This window comes from Onychomys torridus, chromosome 15 (assembly GCF_903995425.1).
Source record: "Onychomys torridus chromosome 15, mOncTor1.1, whole genome shotgun sequence".
NCBI classification, from domain to species: domain Eukaryota; kingdom Metazoa; phylum Chordata; class Mammalia; order Rodentia; family Cricetidae; genus Onychomys; species Onychomys torridus.
Window position 1 is genome coordinate 70,698,060 of NC_050457.1, and position 22,206 is coordinate 70,720,265.

Sequence of the window (22,206 nt, forward strand, 5' to 3'; positions counted from 1 at the left end):
TTGTGGAGGAAAACTTTAAATTGCAAGTTAAGTTGTAAATTAAAATTGCTTATAAGCTCATAATTAGATAGGAAAACATTATTAATTTACTCAATATAATTGGATTCTTTAAATGCTCATTACCTAATATCTTTCTGAAATACATGACTGATAATTCCTACTGATGGAACATGATACATTACTCAAAGGAATCTTTGCTCTATGCAGCTGTAGATTAGAACTCAGCATACCCCAGCTCTACTGACGCCAGACACTTGGTCACCTAGACAGTCAAGATGTCGTGATCTCCTGAGGTCATTTGAGCTACCTGATGTTCTTTTCTAATAGCATTTGTTTGTCCTCCCTGCTTCCCTGTACACCACAGCTTCAGAAGAGCTTCTCGAGTCAAGAAGGTTCAAGCCTCCCCTTCACATGATTAACAGTCCATTTCTTAAAATCTTACCTGCTTTTTGGAGCCTAAAATACGGAAACAGTGAGGGAAACAATCTCCTAAGCCACTGACTGAGAGTAGGTTTGGGTGATCAAATTGTGTGAAAGTCAAGAAGACTTAACATGTCCAGGAAGGGTGGTCAGAGCAGCATGTGCAGACACAAAAAGGCAAGCCTCCTCCTTGTCAGCAGTTTTCATAGGGTAAATTCAATTACCCCATAAAGTTTAAAGAAGCCAAGGAGGGCCACAAAGATAAGACTATATAATAAAACAGAAAACACAGGTGTGTCAACATTGCATCTTGCTCCATATAACTTCCCTGCAAGGAGGTGGGCTCCACAGGTGCCCGACAGGAGCCTGACACAGGTTACTGGACTTCCGTTGAAGATGACAGTGAAGTTGTTTCATGTTGTTTCACTACTGAAAGACTGTAGAGCTCTGGGTCGCAATTGTTTGTCTCTCGGCTGCAGTTCCTGTTGGAAAGTCACCCTCTAAACAAGCTCCCAGTGCAGCTTACTTCAGATTAAAATCTTAGTAAGCCACGCTGTTTCAGTGATGCTGTGTGAGTGTAAGCAGATGACCATGTACTGACTCCATTGTAAAAACTCCCCATCCTCTGTGTGATTACTTCATGGGGCTCTGTGATTACCTGACACTGCATCTCAGCAGCTTCCAGAAGTATGCAAAGCTAAGTTCAGATAATGAAGAGTTACGTATAAACTTGCTTTCCTTATCTCCCAATTTCTTATAGTCCTACCAATTTTAGATGCTTTTATTTACTTACTGTTGCATATGCAACATGTTCTTCATATTTTAAATCGAATATATCATAAAGCTTCATATATTTTTAAAAGCTTAGGAAATTAAAATTTAAAAGTAATATGAAAATCATTGTCTTTCTGTGTTATCTCACAATTTTCTTCATAGGTGGAAAAACTTTAAAAGCAGAAATATCTAATTTAGGTTGAAGTTAAGTTGTAAAGTTCTAATAATCTGGTGAATTACTTTGACAGTGTATCGGGCTGTGGGTAGAGGGGAATAAGAAATTGGCTTGTTACTTTACGAGGAACATTGGAGGGTCAGTCCCGTTTTAATTACATTATCAACCATCAACAATTTACCATGGATTAGATGAACGGTATCTGTTTTGTTTCTCTTAGTGTTGGGGTTCAGCTGGGAAACTACAAAACGTATTTAAAAGATCTCAGGAAGTTTCCTTTTAACTAAATAATTTGTTCATTATTTCAACTGAGGTATTTAATCCTATGTCTTCAGTGTTACCATTGCATACTTTTGTGTTCTTAAGGAAATGTATGCAGAACTGACCTTGTTCCGAGCAAATGAAAATCCAGTAGCTGAGGATACAGGATGCCTGGGGGAATGCCCTTGTGGTTAACAAATAGAAAGAAGTTACGAGGCTGGAGAGATGGCTCAAGTGTTAAGAGCACTGGCTGGTCTTCCAGAAATCCTGTATTTAATTCCCAGCACTCACTTGGTTATAGATGGCTCACAACAATCTATAATTGTAGTCCCATGGGATCCAATGCCCTCTTCTGGTATGCAGATGTACCTGCAGGAAAAATTCCATAAATAAAGGAATCTTTTTTAAAAAAAAATAGAGATTCTACATGCAATATGTATTAGAGCTTGGATTGAGCAATAAAATGAATATTCTAATGCTAAAAAACAATAAAATATTTACAACTTATTTTTAGTAGCACAAGAAAACTTCTAAGGGAGATACTTAAATTACAAAGACTTTGAATATATTGTCACTTTCTGAAAAATTACACTACTGAAGTATTGTGTGTCAGTAGCAATATATTTTGTAAGTAATGTAGTAAAATAGGGTCATTTTGCTTTTCTTTTATTCTTAATATAACTATCATTCTGTATGTACAGTAGCACAGTTGCATATGGAATTATGATTCTGAATTAAATATATCCCGCTTTGTTATTATCAAAATTGGCTAGAAATCTTGAAGAAGATTCCACTTGTCCTGGGCACGAACACCGTCTATAGGGTTGTGCATGCTTACTGGTGTTAAATTTAATAGAATTTGCTGGATGTGACTTCCAATGATTTCCCTGTCTCAGGGATACTGTTCACAGGCTGTAATGGATGTTATAGGAGTCAAGTAAAATGTACAATTCTATAGGTTTAGGATTCATTTTTAATACTTTGCAGTAAAATACTACTCTAATAGTTTGAAATTTTTATAGCTAAAGTTTCTTAACTGTTTCAAACAGTTAAGTATTCTAGAAATGATTTGTAGCTTTTGCATCAGGTGCCAACTGTAAGGGACCTCACAGTAACAGAGGTTACCAGTCTGCTCTGTCCAAAGGCTTTGGTTCCATACAATCTAATAGTCCACCCATGGGACAAAGGCATTTACAATAGGAGCCGATGGGGCCCAGAGTCTGAGCTGGCTTGACTGAGATATTGAATCACTTCCTTCTTCTCAGGAATGGAGGCTGGACACCCTGGACCTCCTGGTCGCTATGCAGCACCACCTGTGGCATTGGTTTCCAGGTGCGGCAACGCTCCTGCAGCAACCCCACACCCAGGCACGGAGGCCGTGTGTGTGTGGGTCAGAACCGGGAGGAAAGGTAGGTGCCAGCTGGGTTCCTATGCCAGCATCCTCATGCTTCCTGCCATCTGTGCGGCCGATTTCACTTTGGGATCTAGCTTGGTTTGTCTATGGCATTCCTCTCTGTTAAGCTAACCCACGCCTTAATTTTTTCTGACATCTTTCAATTTTGACCTAAGGTTCCCATGAGGAGCCTTGTTCTGGCCCTGTTTCTCTGCATGCTTGAACTGCCTCCGGGAATCCATTCCCATGTCACTGGGTGCTCAGGAACCAGAGGCACCTGTATACTGGGCTTCTGTGCACCCAGAACGTGAGCCTGCTGGAGAATGGTGGTTGAGATGTTATGGTAGCCCTGTCTCAGCAGCTGCAAATTAGGTCCTGGGGATAAGGGCAGGTAAAATAAAGAAGTCCCCATTAGGCTGTGGTGTAGGCAAGTGAGAACAAATGCAGTGGAGGCTGTATCTCGCTGCCCTCTAGTCTGTGAACGAACATCCCCCATGAGCTGCATGCAGTACCAGCACGGTGGAAATTGCCTTCACAAAGACTTTCACTGTTTAGCGCTCCGTTAGGACATTTCACCTTAAACTTGAATCCAGCAAGGTGTTTGTATGGTTTTGTTATAGAATTAACCGTTTTACCTTGACTTCAAAGTCTACTCTTGGTTCCTTTTCTTTCTCTCACCTACTGAATGCATATTCTGTTCTGTCGCTAGTGGGGTGAAAACTTGTAGATGAAGTTCACGTCACTTTTAGGATATCTCTGTCTCTGTCTCTGTCTCTCTGTCTCTGTCTCTCTGTCTCTGTCTCTCTCTCTCTCTCTCTCTCTCTCTCTCTCTCTCTCTCTCTCTCTCTCTCTCTCTCACACACACACACACACACACACACACACACACACCATCCTATTGAATGGCTTCCAGTGCCTTTTAGTGAAAAAATATAAGCTCCTACTCAGTGTCACAGGATCAGGGAGTCTCATAAAAATTCCTTATCCATATGACCATGCACTTTTGTAAACTAAGAGCAGGCTCACTGTTTTTTTTTTTTTTCATGTAGTTTTACAGTAGGTGTTGAGTACATCTTGAAAGCAACTAGGAAGACCATTTTGCTCCTTCATCCATCCAGTTTCTTACTTACTAGTTAAGAGTTCTTTCCTTTTGACTAAGAATGGGAGGAGGGTTGCTGCCACAGACAGACAGGATTTGTCATTTATGAATTGGTCCCCTGAGACACTCTTGTTCAGGTCTGTATTATTCCACTAACACCAGTTGTTAGGTGAGAAAGCTGAATATAGAAAAATCTTCTTAGTGCTTTTCCCAAGGCTTGTAAGATTCTAAACTAGTTGGAAAGTTTTCAACACTGTAAATTGTCATGTTGTGTATCCCATTCTAGTGAAGTCCACTTCTGTCTGCAAATGCTTTCCTGGAGTCCAGGCACTCCACAGACACCATCTCCTTCCCCAGGCTGAATGGACAGGAAGGTCAAGAGTCCAAACTCTGTGGCCAACTACGCTGTGTTCTGTCTATCCACTTGACACCATAAAGCCATGCTTTCAGAAAAGAATTTAAAAAACAATGGCTAGAATGTTTAGATGTCTCACACCTAACATGCTCTTCATTTACAGGAGACATGTTTTTTTGGAGTTAGACAAGGGATTTTTAATAGAGGACATTTTTTACTTCAAATAATAAAAAGATAGATGGTAAGAATGTGACTGTGTATAGATTGTATAACTTGATGCCTCACTGTTGAGTATGCTTTCTAATGGACTACCAGGCATTTCAGAAAAGCAATATACTTGAGGTACCTTGGTCTCTGTTAAACAAACAGTTCTTAAATTTCTTGCTGTGTTATACGGGGACATCACCACATCAGGGAAAACTCATCTTGATCCTGGCAGTGGAGATACTTGATGACAGGCTTAAGGGAGGGTAGGGTACAGGATTCTAGGACCAGGCATATGAAATAACCAATACATTTTATGATATTTAAATAGCATTAAACTCCCTCCACAAATTCAACTTATGCCAGCAACATAGTTAACAATTTCCACAAAAAGTTTTCAATGTGTGACTTAATGCAATGGGAGCTTAGTGTCACACAAAATCTCCTTGGGTTTTTCACATCACTTCTTTTCTTTACATGTGCTATAGAATGTATGAATACTCTTTTTTACTTCTAATCCATTCTTTGGAACAGATTTCTTGAGGAGCAGGAACCTCCTAGAGGAACCAATTCTTCAAAGGTCACCAATAAGGTGGGATGAAGCTGACATTAACGCAAGTGTCAAAATGCGTTTGAGTTAGATTCTACTGCTCTGTCACCAGGGCTCCAGTGACCCAAACAAAAGCAACATGCAATGACTGCCCCACTCTGTCAGATGGACCTCATGTCAAGGCTCCTAAGTTGTCAGCCAGACACTGCCCCAAGCCCCTAACAACTGAGCCTTCCTAGTGTGGCCTCCAGCTCATTGTCACAAACTGAACTTGTGAACTGATTGCCATATTCACAAGACACAGCCTCATCTGGCCACAGTGGCTTAGCAAGAAGGAAATCATGGGCCGTACCCACACTGCAGAGCAGGGGATTGTAGCATGATGAAACAAGTTTCACTGGTGTTACTTTAGATTCCATCTATCACAGACAAGTCTCTGTCCTCAAGTCACTCCTTCCCTTCCATCTGCAGAGTGCTTTTCATCTATTTGCAGGGTTCCCAATGCCATACCCCTTGCTAGGCTTCTTCAGGTGACAGAGAGGGTTCCTGAGTCACATCCTTGCTTTTGGATACTCCTGGATTCTATGCATGCTGGCAGTCTGCTCCCATTCTTCAGTCTTGCCAAGGTTTCCTCAGGAAGTTAAACAGGCGTGCCCCAGCTTTCCCTGACAACTGAGGGTGGTTTGCCTGAGGATGGCCCCTGTGGACTCATATATTTGAATGCTTAGTCACTAAGGAGTGCAACTCTTTGGAAGGATTTGAAGGATTGGGAGGTATGTCCTTGGTAGAGTAGGTATGACCTTGTTGAAGGAAGTCAGTAACTGTGGGTGAGCTTTGAGGTTTTAAAAAGCCCATGCCAGGCCAAATCTCCCCCTTTCTCTCTCTCTCTCTCTCTCTCTCTCTCTCTCTCTCTCTCTCTCTCTCTCTCTCTCTCTCTCTCTCTCTCCCTCTCTCCCTCCATGCCTATGGATCAGGCTGTAGCTTTCAGCTACAACTCCAATACCTGCCAGCATGCTGCCATGCTCCTGCCACAATGGTAATGGACTAAACCCCTCAAACTGTAAGCAAGTCCCAGTTAAGGCTTTCTTCTGTAATTTGCCTTCCTCATGGTGGCTCTTCCCCACAAGAGAACTAAGACACGGCGCTTGAGTGCTTGGGAACTATTTGTTGGTTTTAGATTCCTTAATTTTAGATTTTTTTTTTTTTTTTTTTTTTTTTTGGCCATCAGCAAAGTCTAATCCAAGTACCAGCTGGCCCTTGTTCTTTTTATGGTCTACCCCTTGTGTTTTCTCTTTCTGTCCTATGAGCTGCAGGAAGCCAGTAACACCTTAACTCTCTGCCTTGAAATGTCCTCATCTGTGTAACCTCCTTCACACTTCTATGTCCTATTTCTCACATCAGTATAAATGACAATTTTGGAAGCTTTGTAGAATTCTGTAGCCACATTTTCCTAACTACTTACAAAAAAAAAACTATCGCATTTTCTTTTTACATTTTCTATATGGTAAAATATAAACAACATAAATTAGCCACTTAGCCATTTTAAGTGCAGAATTCATTGACATTAATTAAACTCACATTATTGTGCAAAAATCATAACTCCCCATTTCCAAAACTTTGTCATTATCACTAAGTAATAATATTCCACATCCCTCTCAAGGCCCCTGGAAACCCTGCTGACTATTCAGCCTATTAATTTACATATTCTGTGTATCACATGTAATTGGAAATCTGTAATGCCTGCCCTTTTGTGTCTTGTTTGCTTTACTTGGCATAATGTTTTCCAGCTCCATCAATGTTGCAGCTTAGATCAGAACTGAGTCCCTTTGTGAATGTGTGGCATACAATTGCATTTTGCTTATTCAGTTACCTGTCAATGGAGTCAGGTCATTTCTTCCCCTTGCTTATTTAAACAGTGTTAGAATGAACACTGGCTTGTTGAAGCTCCTGTTCCAATTATTTTGTATAAAGAACTACGAGTGGATGATCGCATCGTATGTTCTGCTTTAGAGGGTTGCCAGACTACTGTCGAATGTGGCTTCACCATTGCTCATTCCCACCACAGAGCACAAGAGTTCTGGTTTCTCCATATTCCTGGCAATGCTTATTATTGCTGGGCTGGGTTTGGACAATCCTACTTGATTTGAAGAAGTGGTTTAGTTTTATATTCCCCTAATATCCACATGATGTTGAGCATCCTCTCCTGTGCTTGCTGTGTGTCTGATTGGAAGACATCTAGTCCATTTGTCTCCTTTTTTTTCTTTTGTTTTTATTACTATGTGTTTTAATTTTATACATCAGCCATGGGCTCCCCTGTACTCCCCCCTCCCGCCCCCACCCCCACCTTCCCTCCAGCCCCTCCCCTCCATTCCCATGTCCTCCAGGACCAAGACACCCCTGGGGATTCATTTAAACCTGGTGGATTCAGTACAGGCAGGTCCTGTCCCCTCCTTCCAGGCTGAGCATGTGTCCCTCTGTAAGCCCAAGGTTCCAAACAGCCAGCTCATGCACTAAGGACAGGTCCTGGTCCCATAGCCTGGGTGCCTCCCAAGCAGATCAAGCCACTCAACTGTCTCACTTATCCAGCTGGCTCAGGCCCACTTGTCTCCTTTCTAACTGAGCTGTCTGTTTTGCTGTTCCTTTGTAGTTCTTCATTCTATTTCCTTCTAGGCTCACCCCCGTCACTTTCTACAACGTCTAAGTGTCTAATTCTCCATATAAAGTGACTTAGAATTTTCTCTGCTTCTGCTTCTGCTTCTGCTTCTCAGAATCCTCACTTCTACCTGTTTCTGGGTCTGAGAACCATGTTCAATGCTTTTTTTTTTTCAGTGCTTCTTACATTAGCACTGTATTCCATGATATCTGGCCTGTTTCAGAGTGCATGTTATGACTACATACTTTACTGTGAAAAGTTGCTTGTGTGTCTGTGAATTCCTGGCCTGGACACAACCCCCTTGCCACCTTGGATGCAGGTTATCAGGAGGCTGGAGTAAGAAGCCATGGCTTTATCCTCTGATGCACACCTGGACCAGGGTCTGTTTCCTTATTTTTGCTGTTGAGGGTAGCCTTCATGTCTGCTGGGCTGTCAGGCTGATGGCTTCAGTTTCTTGGTGCATCTGAATTTGAGGCCACTGTCTCCTCCTCAACTTACCCTATTGTCTGCTTCCTTAAAGTCAGAAAGGGAGGCATTCTTGAAATAAAGCTATTAAATATCATGTCACACAACCACAGAAGTGACAGCTGCCTGTCCTGATGCCTGTAAGTGACAAGCCTCACCCATCTTCAGGGAGAACATGAGTTGTGAGTTCTGAAAGGTAAAGAGCATGAACTCATATCAGAGATTTCCCAATATGTTATCAAGTTAAGGGTCTCAGGGACTAACAAGAATGTATCTTATTCTTTTCTTATTAGAAATGTTATTGTTCTGTGATGAGCTGAAGTGATGCCTAATACCAAAGTTACCTCTCTTTCCTGGTGTGCTAGCTTAAACTTCCTGGTGTGTTTAATGGATGCATGGTTTTCTGGTGCCAAAAAAGACTTAATTCTTCCTCTATGGTCCTGTGAAGGGATACCCAGGAAATGTGAGCTAAGAAAAACTGTTCCTTCAGAGGTCTCAGTGAAGTGGGGCTAGCAGATTGTCAGGACGAACTAGCATAGTCTCAACCAGATTAGAAGGAAATATGAAGAGAAGACAGCATCAGTGCTGTGAATCTAGCCTCAATGGAATTACAAATGCCATTAATTTTAGAGAAAGTAGGTTTATGGAAAAAAATTTGATGATGTATAGAGAGAGAGTGTTAGGTTATTAGTAAGCTTTTACAAGTAAAATAACAGCAGTCATGAGAAAAATTAAAATCTTAATTTTTAATGCACCATAAAATGTGTCTGTGGCTCCTGCTTTCAGACACTGAAGACCCAATAGAGCCAGGATTATGTTAAAGACATTATCCTGTTGTTTTAAAAGCCAGAGGGCTGGGGAAACTGGAACCAAATGATGGCCCATTGGGCAAATATTTATCCATAATTAATAACGATCTAAGCAGCCAGAGATACCAGTGTAGCTGCTTCCTCTCACTGCTTCTTGTACAGCTCACTAAGGAGGTTGCCTGTGGGAGCATGGGTTAGGCAAGGGGGCTCAGAAAGAAAACATGTTTCTCATCATTGAAGAGAATCCAGACTGAGGGCCTTGGCAGCGTCCAGCCTCTAACCAATCCCACTCAGTTGCAATTCTGCATAAAGAGATAGCCCAGCCATTTCTGTTTCCCTCTGACCATTCCTGTTGCAGGCTATTGCCTCTACAAATCTCCATGTAGCTTGCTTCACAGGAGAAATGTAGAGTGAGAAAGAAAAAGTGAAGTGGGTTGTTGGTGGCCTTCAGTCCCAGCCCAAGGGATGGTTGGTCAACACTAGTTCAAAGTCCAGAGTTCCATGCACAGGCAACCTTGCAGGAGATTTTTAACTGTAACATCATACTGAGTATTCTCAGAGGTGGGCTGCTGCAGGCAAATACAAGAAAGTATTTGTGCACGCTGCTTTATTTTGCTCTGGGGATATGGTAGCACAGCTACTGTGCTCTTTATTAAAAGTTAGAAGTTTTATAGGCATTTTTAGTAGGATTTCCTTTGCCTTTTCTGGTGCGTGCACGTGTGTGTGTGTGTGTGTGTGTGTGTGTGTGTGTGTGTGTGTGTGTGTATGTGTATGTGCCTGTGAGTACCCACATCTATGTTCATTGAAAATTGAAACTAGGGGAAAGCAGTATAAAGAACTCACACATTTAAAATATCAGTGAGTTGGCTTATAAGTGTGAGATGTCTTCTTTTCTCTTGTTCTCCCTCTTGTGAACTGCATGTGGATATTTTGAATTAAATGTGAAATGTTCTGGGTTGTCTTGACTTCTCAAAACCTGTTCTCAAAATAAATAGCAGCTCTTTCCTGGAATTCTCCAAGCACCAACATATACATGATATTTACTTAATGCTACTCCAGATCTCTTTAGAGACTTGCTACAAGAAAATTCTAAGTCCTTACTTTTCTCTTAATTCACTTTTATATCTAGAGACCTCTTTCTCTCTCTTTCTCTCTCTCTCTCCCACCTCTCTTTTTCTCTCCATCTCTTGCTCTTGTATGTGTATGTATGTCTCTGATTATCAGTGTCTATGGTGATATGTTGTGCACCCTAATAAAGCTTATCTAGCCCCTAGTTTAGACATAGAGGCCAGACAGTGGTGGCACACACCTTTAATCCTATCACTGGGGAGGCAGAGATCTGTCTGGAGTTCAAGGCCACACTGGAAACAGAGCCATGTAGTGGTGGCACACTCCTTTAAACCCAGTACTGAGAAGCACACAGGCCTTTAATCCCAGGATGGAATATGGCAGGACACAGAAAGGTATACCAGGCATGAGGAATCAGGAAATGCTGTCATTAGAGTGAGGATTTTGTTGAGGTAAGCCACTGGCTAAAGAAGTTCAGCTGAGATTGGTTCAGATGAGGACTCAGAGGCTTTCAGTCTCAGGAAACAGGATCAGCTGAGGAGTTGGCAAGGTGGGGTTGACTGTGGCATGTTCTGTTTCTCTGATCTTTCAGCATTCACTCCAATACCTGGCTCCAGCTTTGTGATTTTTTTTTTTTATTAATAAGATCATTTCGCAATTCGTGTTACATCTGTCTCTGTCTCTCTGTCTCTGCCCCTTTCTCTCTTTCTTCCCTGTTTAGAAGATCCCTCCTTCTCCAGATGGACCTATAATAGTATCCAGTGGCTTTGATCATAGGGGCCCAGGCATCAGGAGTCTGTCAGCCATCTTTAGAGCAATACCATGTATTTTTCCTATGGTAAATACTGCAAAGATAAAGAGTAAAAAATACACAAGGCCACTGGCTAGTCCATGTGTCAAAGTTCATAGATGCTAACCTTGGGTAGTACTTAAATATCCAGAAGCTCCTTAAGCCATGATATTGCCCACTGCTTCTCCCTGAAACTGAGGTGCTGGCTCTGGACTACACTGGATGTTCTTCTGCATCCACACAGTTGCTTTAAGATGTTCCCACCATGCCCGGGGCCATCCATTTCTCATTTGCTCCATCTCTCCACCACCATCCTATCTAACCTCTAGTGTTCCTCCTTTTCATTGCTGCAACACAGATGTAGTTAGAGTTTTCCTGCCTGGCCCAGTCAGGACAAATCTCTCTTACCCGCCAGTCCCACAGTCGCTCAGACCCAACCAAGAAAGCACACAGAAACTTACATTGTTTACAAACTGTATGGCTGTGGCAGGCTTCTTGTTATCCACTTTTTCTATCTTAAATTAACTCATTTCTGCTTATCTATACTTTGCCACATGGCTTGTGGCTTACCACTGTCTTTACATGTTGCTTCTCATGGCGGTGGCTGGCAGTGTCTCCCCAGCCTTCTACTTCCCAGAATTCTCTTCTCTCTTGTCCCGCCTATACTTCCTGCCTGGCCACTGGCCAATCAGAACTTTATTTACACAGAGCAATATCCACAGCACTTCCCCTTTTCTTTTTTTAAGGAAGGTTTTAACTTGTACATAGTACAATTACATATAACAAAACAATTATCAAGCAAGAATTACAGTTACAATATTAAAGAAGATATCCTATCTTATATTTGTGAGTCTAAGGTTTTATATCTAACTTATCTTTTATCATAACTGAGGAAATTATAACTATCTAGTCTTCAACCACATCAAAGACCTCAGAAGGATATAATATTACCTAGCTCAGTCGGTAGAGCATGAGACTCTTAATCTCAGGGTCGTGGGTTCGTACCCCACGTTGGGCGCCAGATATTGGTGAAATTATTAAGGCCACTCCACGTAGTTAAAAGGGAGGTTTATTTTGTGGGGTAACTTACAAATGAAGGGGTAGGTTGCAGGGTCTGGCAAAGGTATAGGGCAGTCCGGCAGTGTTCTCTAGAGAACTCTGCTCGGTCTACCTCCAGCGTCCAGCATCCCGGAACCAAGAGAGCCACCTCCTCCTGCTCCTCGGTCTTCTGCTCCCTCCTCTGCCCCACCTTGTGGGCGTGATCATTACTGAAGCCTCAATGGGGGTTGGAACTTCCAGGCCAATGCTGGGATGGCTATCCACTACACACAGACTTAAGTGGTTCATGTTTACTGCATTGCCTCTTCCTGCTCGTGGCCACCCCTGAAGTTCAGACTCCAGAGTGAACTCAGAGAGCTTCTCAAGTTTGGGGGCTTTGGCCATCAGTGGGATGAGATGCCATGAGACGTCTTTGGTCTCACTCTGGTGGTGCTGTTTTGCTTGTAGAGTTCTATGAGGCTTTCTAGGGTTTTTCACGATTTGGCATCTCATGTCATCTCTTTCTGTGCTCCTCTCAACACAGTCGCCGGTCTTGCTTGATTCTCTTTGTGCCTTTAATCAATATCCAAAACTCCAGTAAGTACTCTCTATCCCTCATCCCGCCCTCATCTTTCAGCTTGGCCTTTCCTCTTCACACCCTGTACTCACTCCCAAAGTCTCCTATCCTCCATCAGGTTTCCATCTGTTTCTATGGAAGACACCAGACCTTACCAGAGTATCTGTTGAGAAATTGCACAATTCCCTTCACGGTTTCTGGTCACCATTTCTCGCCTTTCCTGCTTCAGAATGCATCTCAGTTGGAGTGTCCAGTGTAATTTCAGTGTCCTGTGAATGATAAAAGTATCACTGTGAGTCATGATGGTGTGCACATTTTGAGAGTGTATGGACTTTGTTTATTCATCTGAGACTGCCAGCCCCTGTTCAGCAATCCCTCTGTGACTCCCTTTGCATAGCACTCTACAAAATCCACTTGTTATTAACAAAAGTGACATGAAGGTCACTGGCTCAGGCCCAGAGGTCTGAATCTTTGTTGCCTATTTCATAAGGAAGATGGCCTTGGAAGTGAAAAAGATGTGAGGAAAGGGTCTTATATTTTGATCCTCCTGAGAGGCTAAGTTTAGATTTGGTGGATGGACAAATGAATGTAAATGATCCTGTACATGACCAAAGTTGTCATTAAATTTGACTGCATTCACAGTTGAGTTCTTCTTCTGTATCTGTGACCCACTTGTAGAATGCTAGTCCATTTTCCCTCTGTCTGTATGTTTCTTTCTTCACTCCATTTCATACATAGTTTTAAAGACCTCAGGAAACCTAAGTCATCACAGGGCCAGAGACCAGCTAGGGTACTCAGCTTCAAAACTGGCAAAGTGGATGTATGTATAGAAGTGCTGAAATTAACTACTGTAAAATAGTCCTAACATTTATAAAAATATAATAACCAGTTATTTAGCAATCTGTGGTCTTTTAACTGGAAATCACTTAAAGTTGTTCTGAGAACTTAAAAGAAAAACTTAAAAACAACAGCCAAGCAGCAAGTGTCAGGGCCTTCAGGCCAAGCTTATGCTTTAAGTCTTTGTCTTAAGACGATTGTCAACTTATTTGATTGAAAGATAAGAAACTCCAAGTAAAGCTGTGCTGGCTTTGAATTCATAACCTACATTATCTTTTGATGTTTATGCCTAGCAGATAAATGTCCTACCTAGATATTTTCTGTTTGCTCTTATTTTGGGGTGTCTATTGAAGGGTTTTGTTCTGTCTTGTTTCTCCTTTACTTGGCTGCACAGGAAGTTCCATCCTGCATTGTGAGTTCAGCATTCTCTTCACTGTCTGCCATGTATCCCATTGTCTGTGTGCACTCAGCATGGTCAGTACCCCTCTGCCTCCTGTATGGTAGACACAGAAAGCCTCTCATGCAGAGCATGCCCATCTGTCCAACATCTGGCACAGGGATGGGAAGCAATATGGCTAGTGGCCTCCTGTGACACTTAACAGTCTCCTTTTCCTCTGGGTTTTCCTTATTACAGATACTGCAATGAACATTTGCTCTGCCCGCCACATGTGTTCTGGACAGGCTGGGGACCTTGGGAACGGTGCACTGCCCAGTGTGGGGGTGGCATTCAAGCCCGCCGTAGGACCTGTGAAAATGGGCCTGACTGTGCAGGATGTAATGTGGTAAGTTACCACCTCACTCCCAACCCACAATCCAGAGCTGAGTACCCAGACTTGAAACTTCCTGGATGTTCTACACATGCAAGATGCTCCCAGCACACTAGATGCTCAACACTCTCGATAGACATTAGGACTAGGTTGTCTGTACTCTTTTGGGACTGTGCTCACATTTAACTGACTGCCAATACTGGAGGTTTTTTGCACTGGATAGTCTGCAAACCTTTATACTTTGCAAAATCTGCATGATGTATAGACATGAAATAGGCAGACACTGAATGCTCTTCTTTTCTTGTTTTTTGTTTTGTTTTGTTTTTTGTGATCTCACACAATAGCTCCTCTTCAAATGTCAATTCTGCAGACACTATTATGTTTTATAAACATTAAATGCTCCTTAAATACTGGATCTGTTTTGTTCCAGTCCCCAAGGTCCTGAACCTTTAGAGGGCATGCAAGTGTCTCATGTTAATAAGAATGTGGGGGGCATAGTGGAAATTTAAAGTATTTGAATTAAGTTTTCAAATTTGGAACAAACTGAAGAATTTCCAGTACTAAATACAGAGCTGTGGCAAAATCTTGCACATAGCAAATTTTGGTCACTCCAATTTGGTCTGAGGAAAGGAATGAATTACCCTGTGCTGGGCTCCCAGGAACACAGACTGTAATGTGAACATGACATTGTGTGGTGACAGAGAAACTGGCACCTTTGTCAAAGTGTGTTGATAATACATCAAGGAGAATAAAAGACCACTTAATGGTTTTGTTTTTCTTATGTCTTAGCAGCTCATATTTCTTTTAACACTTTAAACTGTCAAATAAAACTCCACTCAGATGGGCTCTTTTCTAAAGGCCCATTGTTGTGCACCCTGCTTTTTCTGTTAGGGTGGCTGAGCGCTGAGTCTGTCTGGGAGCTCACCGTGCTCACTTTCTCCATGCTGGCCACAGACTGCATGAGATATGGTGAGGACTGCTGGGTGGAGAAACTCACCATGGCAAGTGCCGGCTTGGTCTTCTCTCCATGGCCTTGGCAGTCAGGTTTTTAATACTTCCATCCCTTGTTTCCTGGGCTAACCGATGTCTTTTATGCCGCCATGAAGGTTGTTTTGTGAAATAGACAACCAGAACAACTTCAGAGAACCAATGGGACTGTGGGCACAGGAAGAAGGTTATGAGGCACTGTGTCAGGTCTTATGCCAGACAAGGAGGCTTTCCTTACTAGGATTTGCAAGTAGGTTTCTTCCCCCTCACAATGGTAAAACTATTGTAGTGATGTTAACCAGATATATTAGTGATCCTGAGCTCACTTTAAACTATGAAAAATATTCATATAGTATAGGTGAGTTGGATAGATAGATGATAGATAGATTGACAGACAGACAGACAGACACACACACACAGACAGAGATGATGATGATGATAATGATGATGGTGATGACAGAGAGATGAGAGACAGAATTCATTTCAGGTGCTAAAATTTAAAATTAGTTATTATACATGCATAAATGCAAATCTCTAAAGACTTGCATGTCTAGTGGAAAACCTTCACTCTCTGCTGAACTAACTCATCTTCTCCTGTCGTGCCATCAGTGTGGGCTTTGACCGTGAACATGACATTTCCTGTAGAAAACCAAGAAAGGTGTGTTCTGAGTTAATCATATACCTACATTCTAAATACTTTGCAGACTAAAGAACTCAGAAAGCAGTGTACAGCATTCTTACTGTAAGTTGATGCCAATAATGGCGTTACAGATAGATTAGTCCTCAGAAAGGCCTATGAATGGAAGCAAAGCATGCCCAGTGTATGTGATAGATTCGATTACAAATGTAAATACTGAAGGTTCTCCAAAACGTTGGTGTTTATTTTTATGGTGGACCATTCTGGTCATGGAAACTCAGGCATATTTGAGGGACAGATTTTTTTACATAGAGAGGAAGCCTAGACCTCATATATCAACGTGAGTCATGCTCACTGACCTCTGAGATTCTGCATCCTCAAGCATCAAGTCAGAGTCTGGAATGCTTCTATGATTCCATCATCCCTTCTATAAACCCTGGGGCACATGTTTCCAGCCAAATGACTGATTGTGTCCAACAGTATCCCTCCCTGGTGACTAAGCTCTTTGATGAACCTGTAATGTGATGTACCTGGACACTAGGACACTTACAGAGAAGGCAGTTAGAGCCCCCAACTCCAGGCCAATCAATCACTGGGGCTTCTGGGCTCCTCTCTGGATGTTTGTGCTTCACAAGGCAATTGAGAGAGCTAGGTATATGCCTAGAGCCCACCCACTCAGACTCTGCTTCTGAATTTCCTGGAGACCTGACTGAGTGCTGCTTTATACATCTTCAGGTAGACATCCTCTGTTAAACCATAGGGCTCTAGCATCTGAGAAACACTGAGGCTTGATAACGTATGATACACTGTGTTTTCATTTGTTCATCTAGTGCCAAAACCAACATGGACATTAACCAAACAGAAAGTAATGTCATCTCCATTATTGGCAGCAGCACCTAGTCAGAAAAGAAATAAAATTGCATCCTTTAATAATATAACAACAGCAGAACACATTTTATATGTCATATTTTAAATGATCTCAAACTAATATACAAATTTTTTAAACATATACATAGTAATAATTTGTGTTGACTATCTTTCCCATATTTATCCTTATTTCTACCTATTTGCATAATAACTAGTGAGTACAATATTGTTAATTCAGATCTTGCAAAGTCTAGCCTACTATACACTCCAGTTTGCTTTCTATTGTTTGTTGGGGTTTTTTTTTGGGGGGGCGGGGGTGTTGTAATAAACACCATGACCAAAAGCAACTTGGGGAGGAAAAGATAATGTTTCCTCTCATAACTCTCAAATCATACGTCATCACTGAGGTATGCCAGGAACAAAGCAGGAACTGAAGTAGAGACCATGGAGGAATGCTGCTTACTAGCTTGCTTCCTGTGGTTTGCTCATCCACCTTACCACTCAGTCCCACCTGTCCAGTGTCTGTCCATACCACCCACACTGTCTGAGACACTGTGGACACTATCAATTATCTATTGAGAAAATGTCTCACAGGCATGGCCACAGGCCAATCTGCTGTAGGCAATTCTTCAGTGAGGTTTCCTGTCCCAAGATGACTCTAGATTTGTGTCAAGTTGACAGCTAAAGGGAACTGTGACATTGTGTAATATCAAATAAACATTTGCCTTAAATGGTAACTGTTTACATTGACTCAGAATGCACACATTGGGGTTATTCTTTAGATACGTTGTGATAGCCTGAAATCATGATGTATAATAAGATGATTCTCTCTTATCAAGCATCTCCTGTATGTCACACACTGCATTATGGTTAAATAAAGCACAGACTCTATTTTTGCTATTAGGAGAGGTGTTTTTCATTAATGCCTCTACCTGGAGATGGGTAAGCTCAAAAGTTAATGAACCTGCCCAATAACAAGATGCCAGTAAATCAGTAGATAACTAGACCATATCTAATGCTCTGACATAAAAAGAATTTAAAGACTTCATTATGTAATGTATTTGGGGCAAAAAAGCCTGACTTTTCTTTGTTGTTATTTATTATGAACCATATCTTAAAATAAAGAAAAGGGTATTTTTTTTTCTGTTTTGGTTTGTGTTTATGCTTTAATCTATCATTCATAAGCACCATTGAGTTCTTTTAATTTGTTCTTTATTTTGAGAATTCAATGCTTGTGTACAATGAGATATATATACACCTTACTTATCCCCTCTAATTCTTCCCATATTCCACAATATACCTTATTTCTCAAAATTATGTCCTTTTTTTGTAGCCTACTAAATTCACATGTGCATGGTGTGGGACTATCCACTGGAGTAAGGGAAAACTACCAGAGGCCGCATCCTGAGTAAAGAATGGTTCTCTCTTCCCAGCAATGACCCACTTCCAATAGCTCCTTGCCTTAGACACTTTTGAGTTTTAGTAATAATAATGACCTGCTTCTCCCTTCCTACCATGGCAACATGATAAGGAAATTGTCATGAGAATAAAAATTAAAAGGAAATGAATTCATATCAAAAATATCAATCTGATGGTCTGGGCAAAGAATAAAACACAGGAAAGAAAGAATCTACAAAGTGCTAAAAGCTGTATTGTATGAGTAGGGCCGCTTCTTAAAGTCATGCAACCCTCAAAGAGGAGCAGATGTTTTATAAGAGAGAAATAAAGGCAGCCTCACATACAGCAAAAATAAAGAATTTTTTTCAAAGAATAAAATAGGCTGAGTATTACCTGTATTGTATTTCCTACTGAAATACCACACAAAGGATGAAGCATGGGCCAGGAGCTAGGATCTGTAATATCAACAAAGAACAAAGGACATAATTATGTCCTAGATGTGAGAAAGGGTCACAAAGGGCCATGTAAGGTCAAGAAGAAAGACCTTGAAATTAATACCATTGAAAGAGATTCTGTGATAGTTAACCAGAAATGGCTGAACACACTCAAGTATGTTTTTATCCAGAAATGGCACTGTGAATAAATTTAGAAGCCAGTGAAATTGGCAAATAGAACTTAGGTAGGGGTTGATGGACAAAATAATGACAGGATCACGTACCCTTTGTTTTTGTGTTAGTACATTGAAATCTGCAAAATACATTTCATATATTCCCTGTTTACCAAGTGAGAAAATCAAGAACCATGGACAACCAATTAAGTCCCTGAAGCCCCATAGATGGGAGAGAAAGACCCTTGTCCATCCTTTCTGCCCTGTTCCTGAGCAGTCCCTGTGTATGCTGGTCCTTCCAGAACACACAACACTGAAGATGGGGATGGGAGTGTTAGCTCCTAGCCCACACCCGTCCAGAGGAAAGGGCCTAAACAGGCATAGTCTATGTTTGCCTTGAACTCTGGTTTTTATTTCTAGACTGTCCATACATTTTCCTTCAGGCCAGAAATGTGCAAACCAGTTCCATGTTGAGGGTCCTCATGATCAGAGCAGACATGATTGTAGATGTCCTTTGTGACATTTGTTATTTTTAGTCTGAGTTGCTCATGCTGTCACCTGCTTCATCTTCCTGTGCTTCTTCACGATTATGATTCACAACCACCTGCTGTGTCTCTTCTTTTGCTTGTGTGCTTTCAAAAATTTAAGATAATTGTGTTTGTCTCCAAGTTGGCAATATTCTGAAGGACACTAGAAACCATCTTTGTAATTTTATTCTTAAAAATATTTTCATCCCAACTTCGGACACTACTAACCTTTGGCTAAGTGTAAATAATCTAGTAGTATGATTTTAGTATTTTATAGTATATTTCATCAAATTTTTCCTATAATTCTTTGGTATAGTTTGTTAGACTCTGACAGAATTTTGACATCAGGGACAATGATATCTGTTGTTAAATTTCCAACCTTTTCTGGATCTGGTAGCAATATTACAGCATTGTGCAGATAAGTCAATACCTATATTAAGAAAAATATTTTCCTTCTTCCTAGGGTGGTAAATGGTTGGCCACACCTGTTTAAATTTTAGGGCTAAAACATCGTCTAGTTACAACATTTTCTCTGCAACATTATCTGTTTTTCTTCAAATAGGACAATACTACTTCATTGTGTCACAAATAGGCAGGAAGAGAACCTGGAAGACTGAAGTTTATACATTTGAACAAGGATTGAAAATTGCCTGGTTGGTTCCTTTTAATGAGTTCAGTAATATAATTTGGGTCTTATATAGCCTGAAATTGTCTGTGTAATGAAGACTCATCTCTTAGCCCATTCTGCTACCTAGAAGTCATAGAATCTGTAAGGGGTGAGGGCTTACAGGAAAAGGTTAGGTCATTGGTGGTGTATCCTTGAGGGAGATACTGGGGACCCCTCTTTTCTTCCCTCCTCCACTTCCTCTCCATAACATGAAGTTTGCTCCTCTGTTTCCCTGCAGTTATATACTGCCTTATCTCAGGACCCAAAGTAACCAGCTAACAAGGGTCTGAAATCTTTGAAACTATGAGTTAACATAATCCCTTCCTCTGAATCAGTTGATCATCTCAGGAAATAATAGAAAATGAGCACAGTTAGTGTCCTTTGTGTGATGTTAGGTACTTCCTTGTCTTGAACAGTAGTTGCCTGGGGAACCTTGGTCCTGCTTGGGATGGAAGGAGAAGCCCTGCCAGGAGGTGCATTGTGAGTGTTCTCCTACACTGTGGTTTGCTTGGGTTCCCTTTACAGATTGAACCCTAAACAGCAAGCACTGGCTTCCAGCAGCCAGTTTACATTATTTGCCTAGGCTACTTGATAATGACAGTGCTTTGAAACTGGAAGAACTTCTGAATCTTTATTTGCTGCCCCAGAAACTCATGTGAATCCTCTTGCCTATATTGTTCTCAGGGTCTGCCATTGGCTGTGCCTGGAAGCCTTTAATGAGCTCAAAGACCTTTCTGGTTTAGACATAACAAATTTTATCTATGACCGTACTGTTTTATAAACCTAAAAAGGCAATTTTCCTAAATAAAGTTTGATACCTACAATCAACTAGTTAATTCTAATTCTATTCAAACAAAAATTATAGATAAAAATAATATTCTATTATTATTTGTCATCATAATTTCTATCGGTGGGTTTTGCTTAATGCAATTGCAAGGGAAGTTATTGCTTATTTCAGTGACTCAGAGACATGGATTTCATGTTAGAATATCTATCTTATGGATCTTGATGCTTGACACCAAAAGACAAAGGTGGCTTGGGTCCTGCTGTGTGTCCAGGCTCAAGACCAGGTACTTACTCTGACAACCCATGTGTTTCTCCTCTGCACTGTGTGACCTCATCCAACACCTTAAAAGTAATTGAAATAAGTAAAGAAATTGGGTTTCCTATTCCATCCCAACATACAGAAGTCAGCTTCAGCCACTTGAGTATGATCAGCACCAAATTTGACGAGGTGAGCAATGTTAAAGGCTGAAAAACCATTGATCATACAGTGTATCTGCATAACTTTGGTTCTTAGGAAAAGCATAAATGTTAGGGACCACCGGATATTGACTTCAGCCATTCTCCTCTGAAGCTACTGCATGTATCAGGCAGGTGGTGCACTACATAATTCCAAGGAGGTGTTATACATCACATGGACATTAGCAGACCCCTGAAGATGGAGATTGTACCCTTGGTGCCACCCCAGTCCAGTTCTGAGTGCTTGAAATCTTAATGACTTCTTCAAAAGCTCAGAAGATCAGGGCCCCACCCTTCATTTCGGATTCTATTATGGTTCACAATTAGCTACTGAGAGGTGCCAAGCATAGCAACTTAGTTTGAGCTCTGCGTAAAGTAGAACGTGAATCCAAATGAGGTCTTAGAGCAGAAAGATTATTTGAGAGATAAAATTACAGCAATGTGGAAGAAAAAAAGTGGAGAAAGGAATAAGGAAGGAAAAGCCACTTTGGGTGCCTGTTATTGAAGTCACTGATGTGGATGACAAGGACCTGATTAACTTTTACAACAGAGAAGCCAAAAGGTACCTCTTAAAAGCTCCTGGTATTCATGGATCTCTTGGATGAAGGATGCTACCAAGCTGTATCCCAGAGTCTCCAGGGACTGTAGAGAAGACCCAACATGAAGAGCCACCTGGGTAAGGGTGGCTGTAAAATGCCAACTGCCTTTCCAAAGCAGTGAAGAAAGATAGTTTGCCTTAAGTTTCTTGCCACATCTGACTTTATGAAAAGAAATGCCAAGCTTGGTGGAACAAACCAATAAGAATAGAGTTTCTGAAGCTACTGATCAATGATTGGAATTAAAGTGTGCTGGGGCCCTCCTGCCTTACAATGTCCCATAGACCTCTGGGAAATTTCCTTCCATCAAATAGTTGTGAGTACTTACTATTAGGCCATATTGTTTCATTTTCCACCAGACATTCTTAGAGCATCACAGTGACTCTCTCCATCTTTTAAAACTGTTTCTTTCCTTGGCTCCATGAAAAACAAAAGCTGCTTAG

General features: G+C 41.2%; 1 protein-coding gene across 1 annotated transcript in view; it reads left to right on the forward strand.

The window, feature by feature from the left end:
• Positions 1-22,206, forward strand: part of Sema5a (semaphorin 5A) — a 472,079-nt gene that overhangs the window by 402,163 nt on the left and 47,710 nt on the right. Inside the window, 2 exon segments of the mRNA XM_036206837.1 lie at positions 2,896-3,039; positions 14,103-14,250. Of these exon segments, the coding sequence (XP_036062730.1) occupies positions 2,896-3,039; positions 14,103-14,250 (292 nt within the window).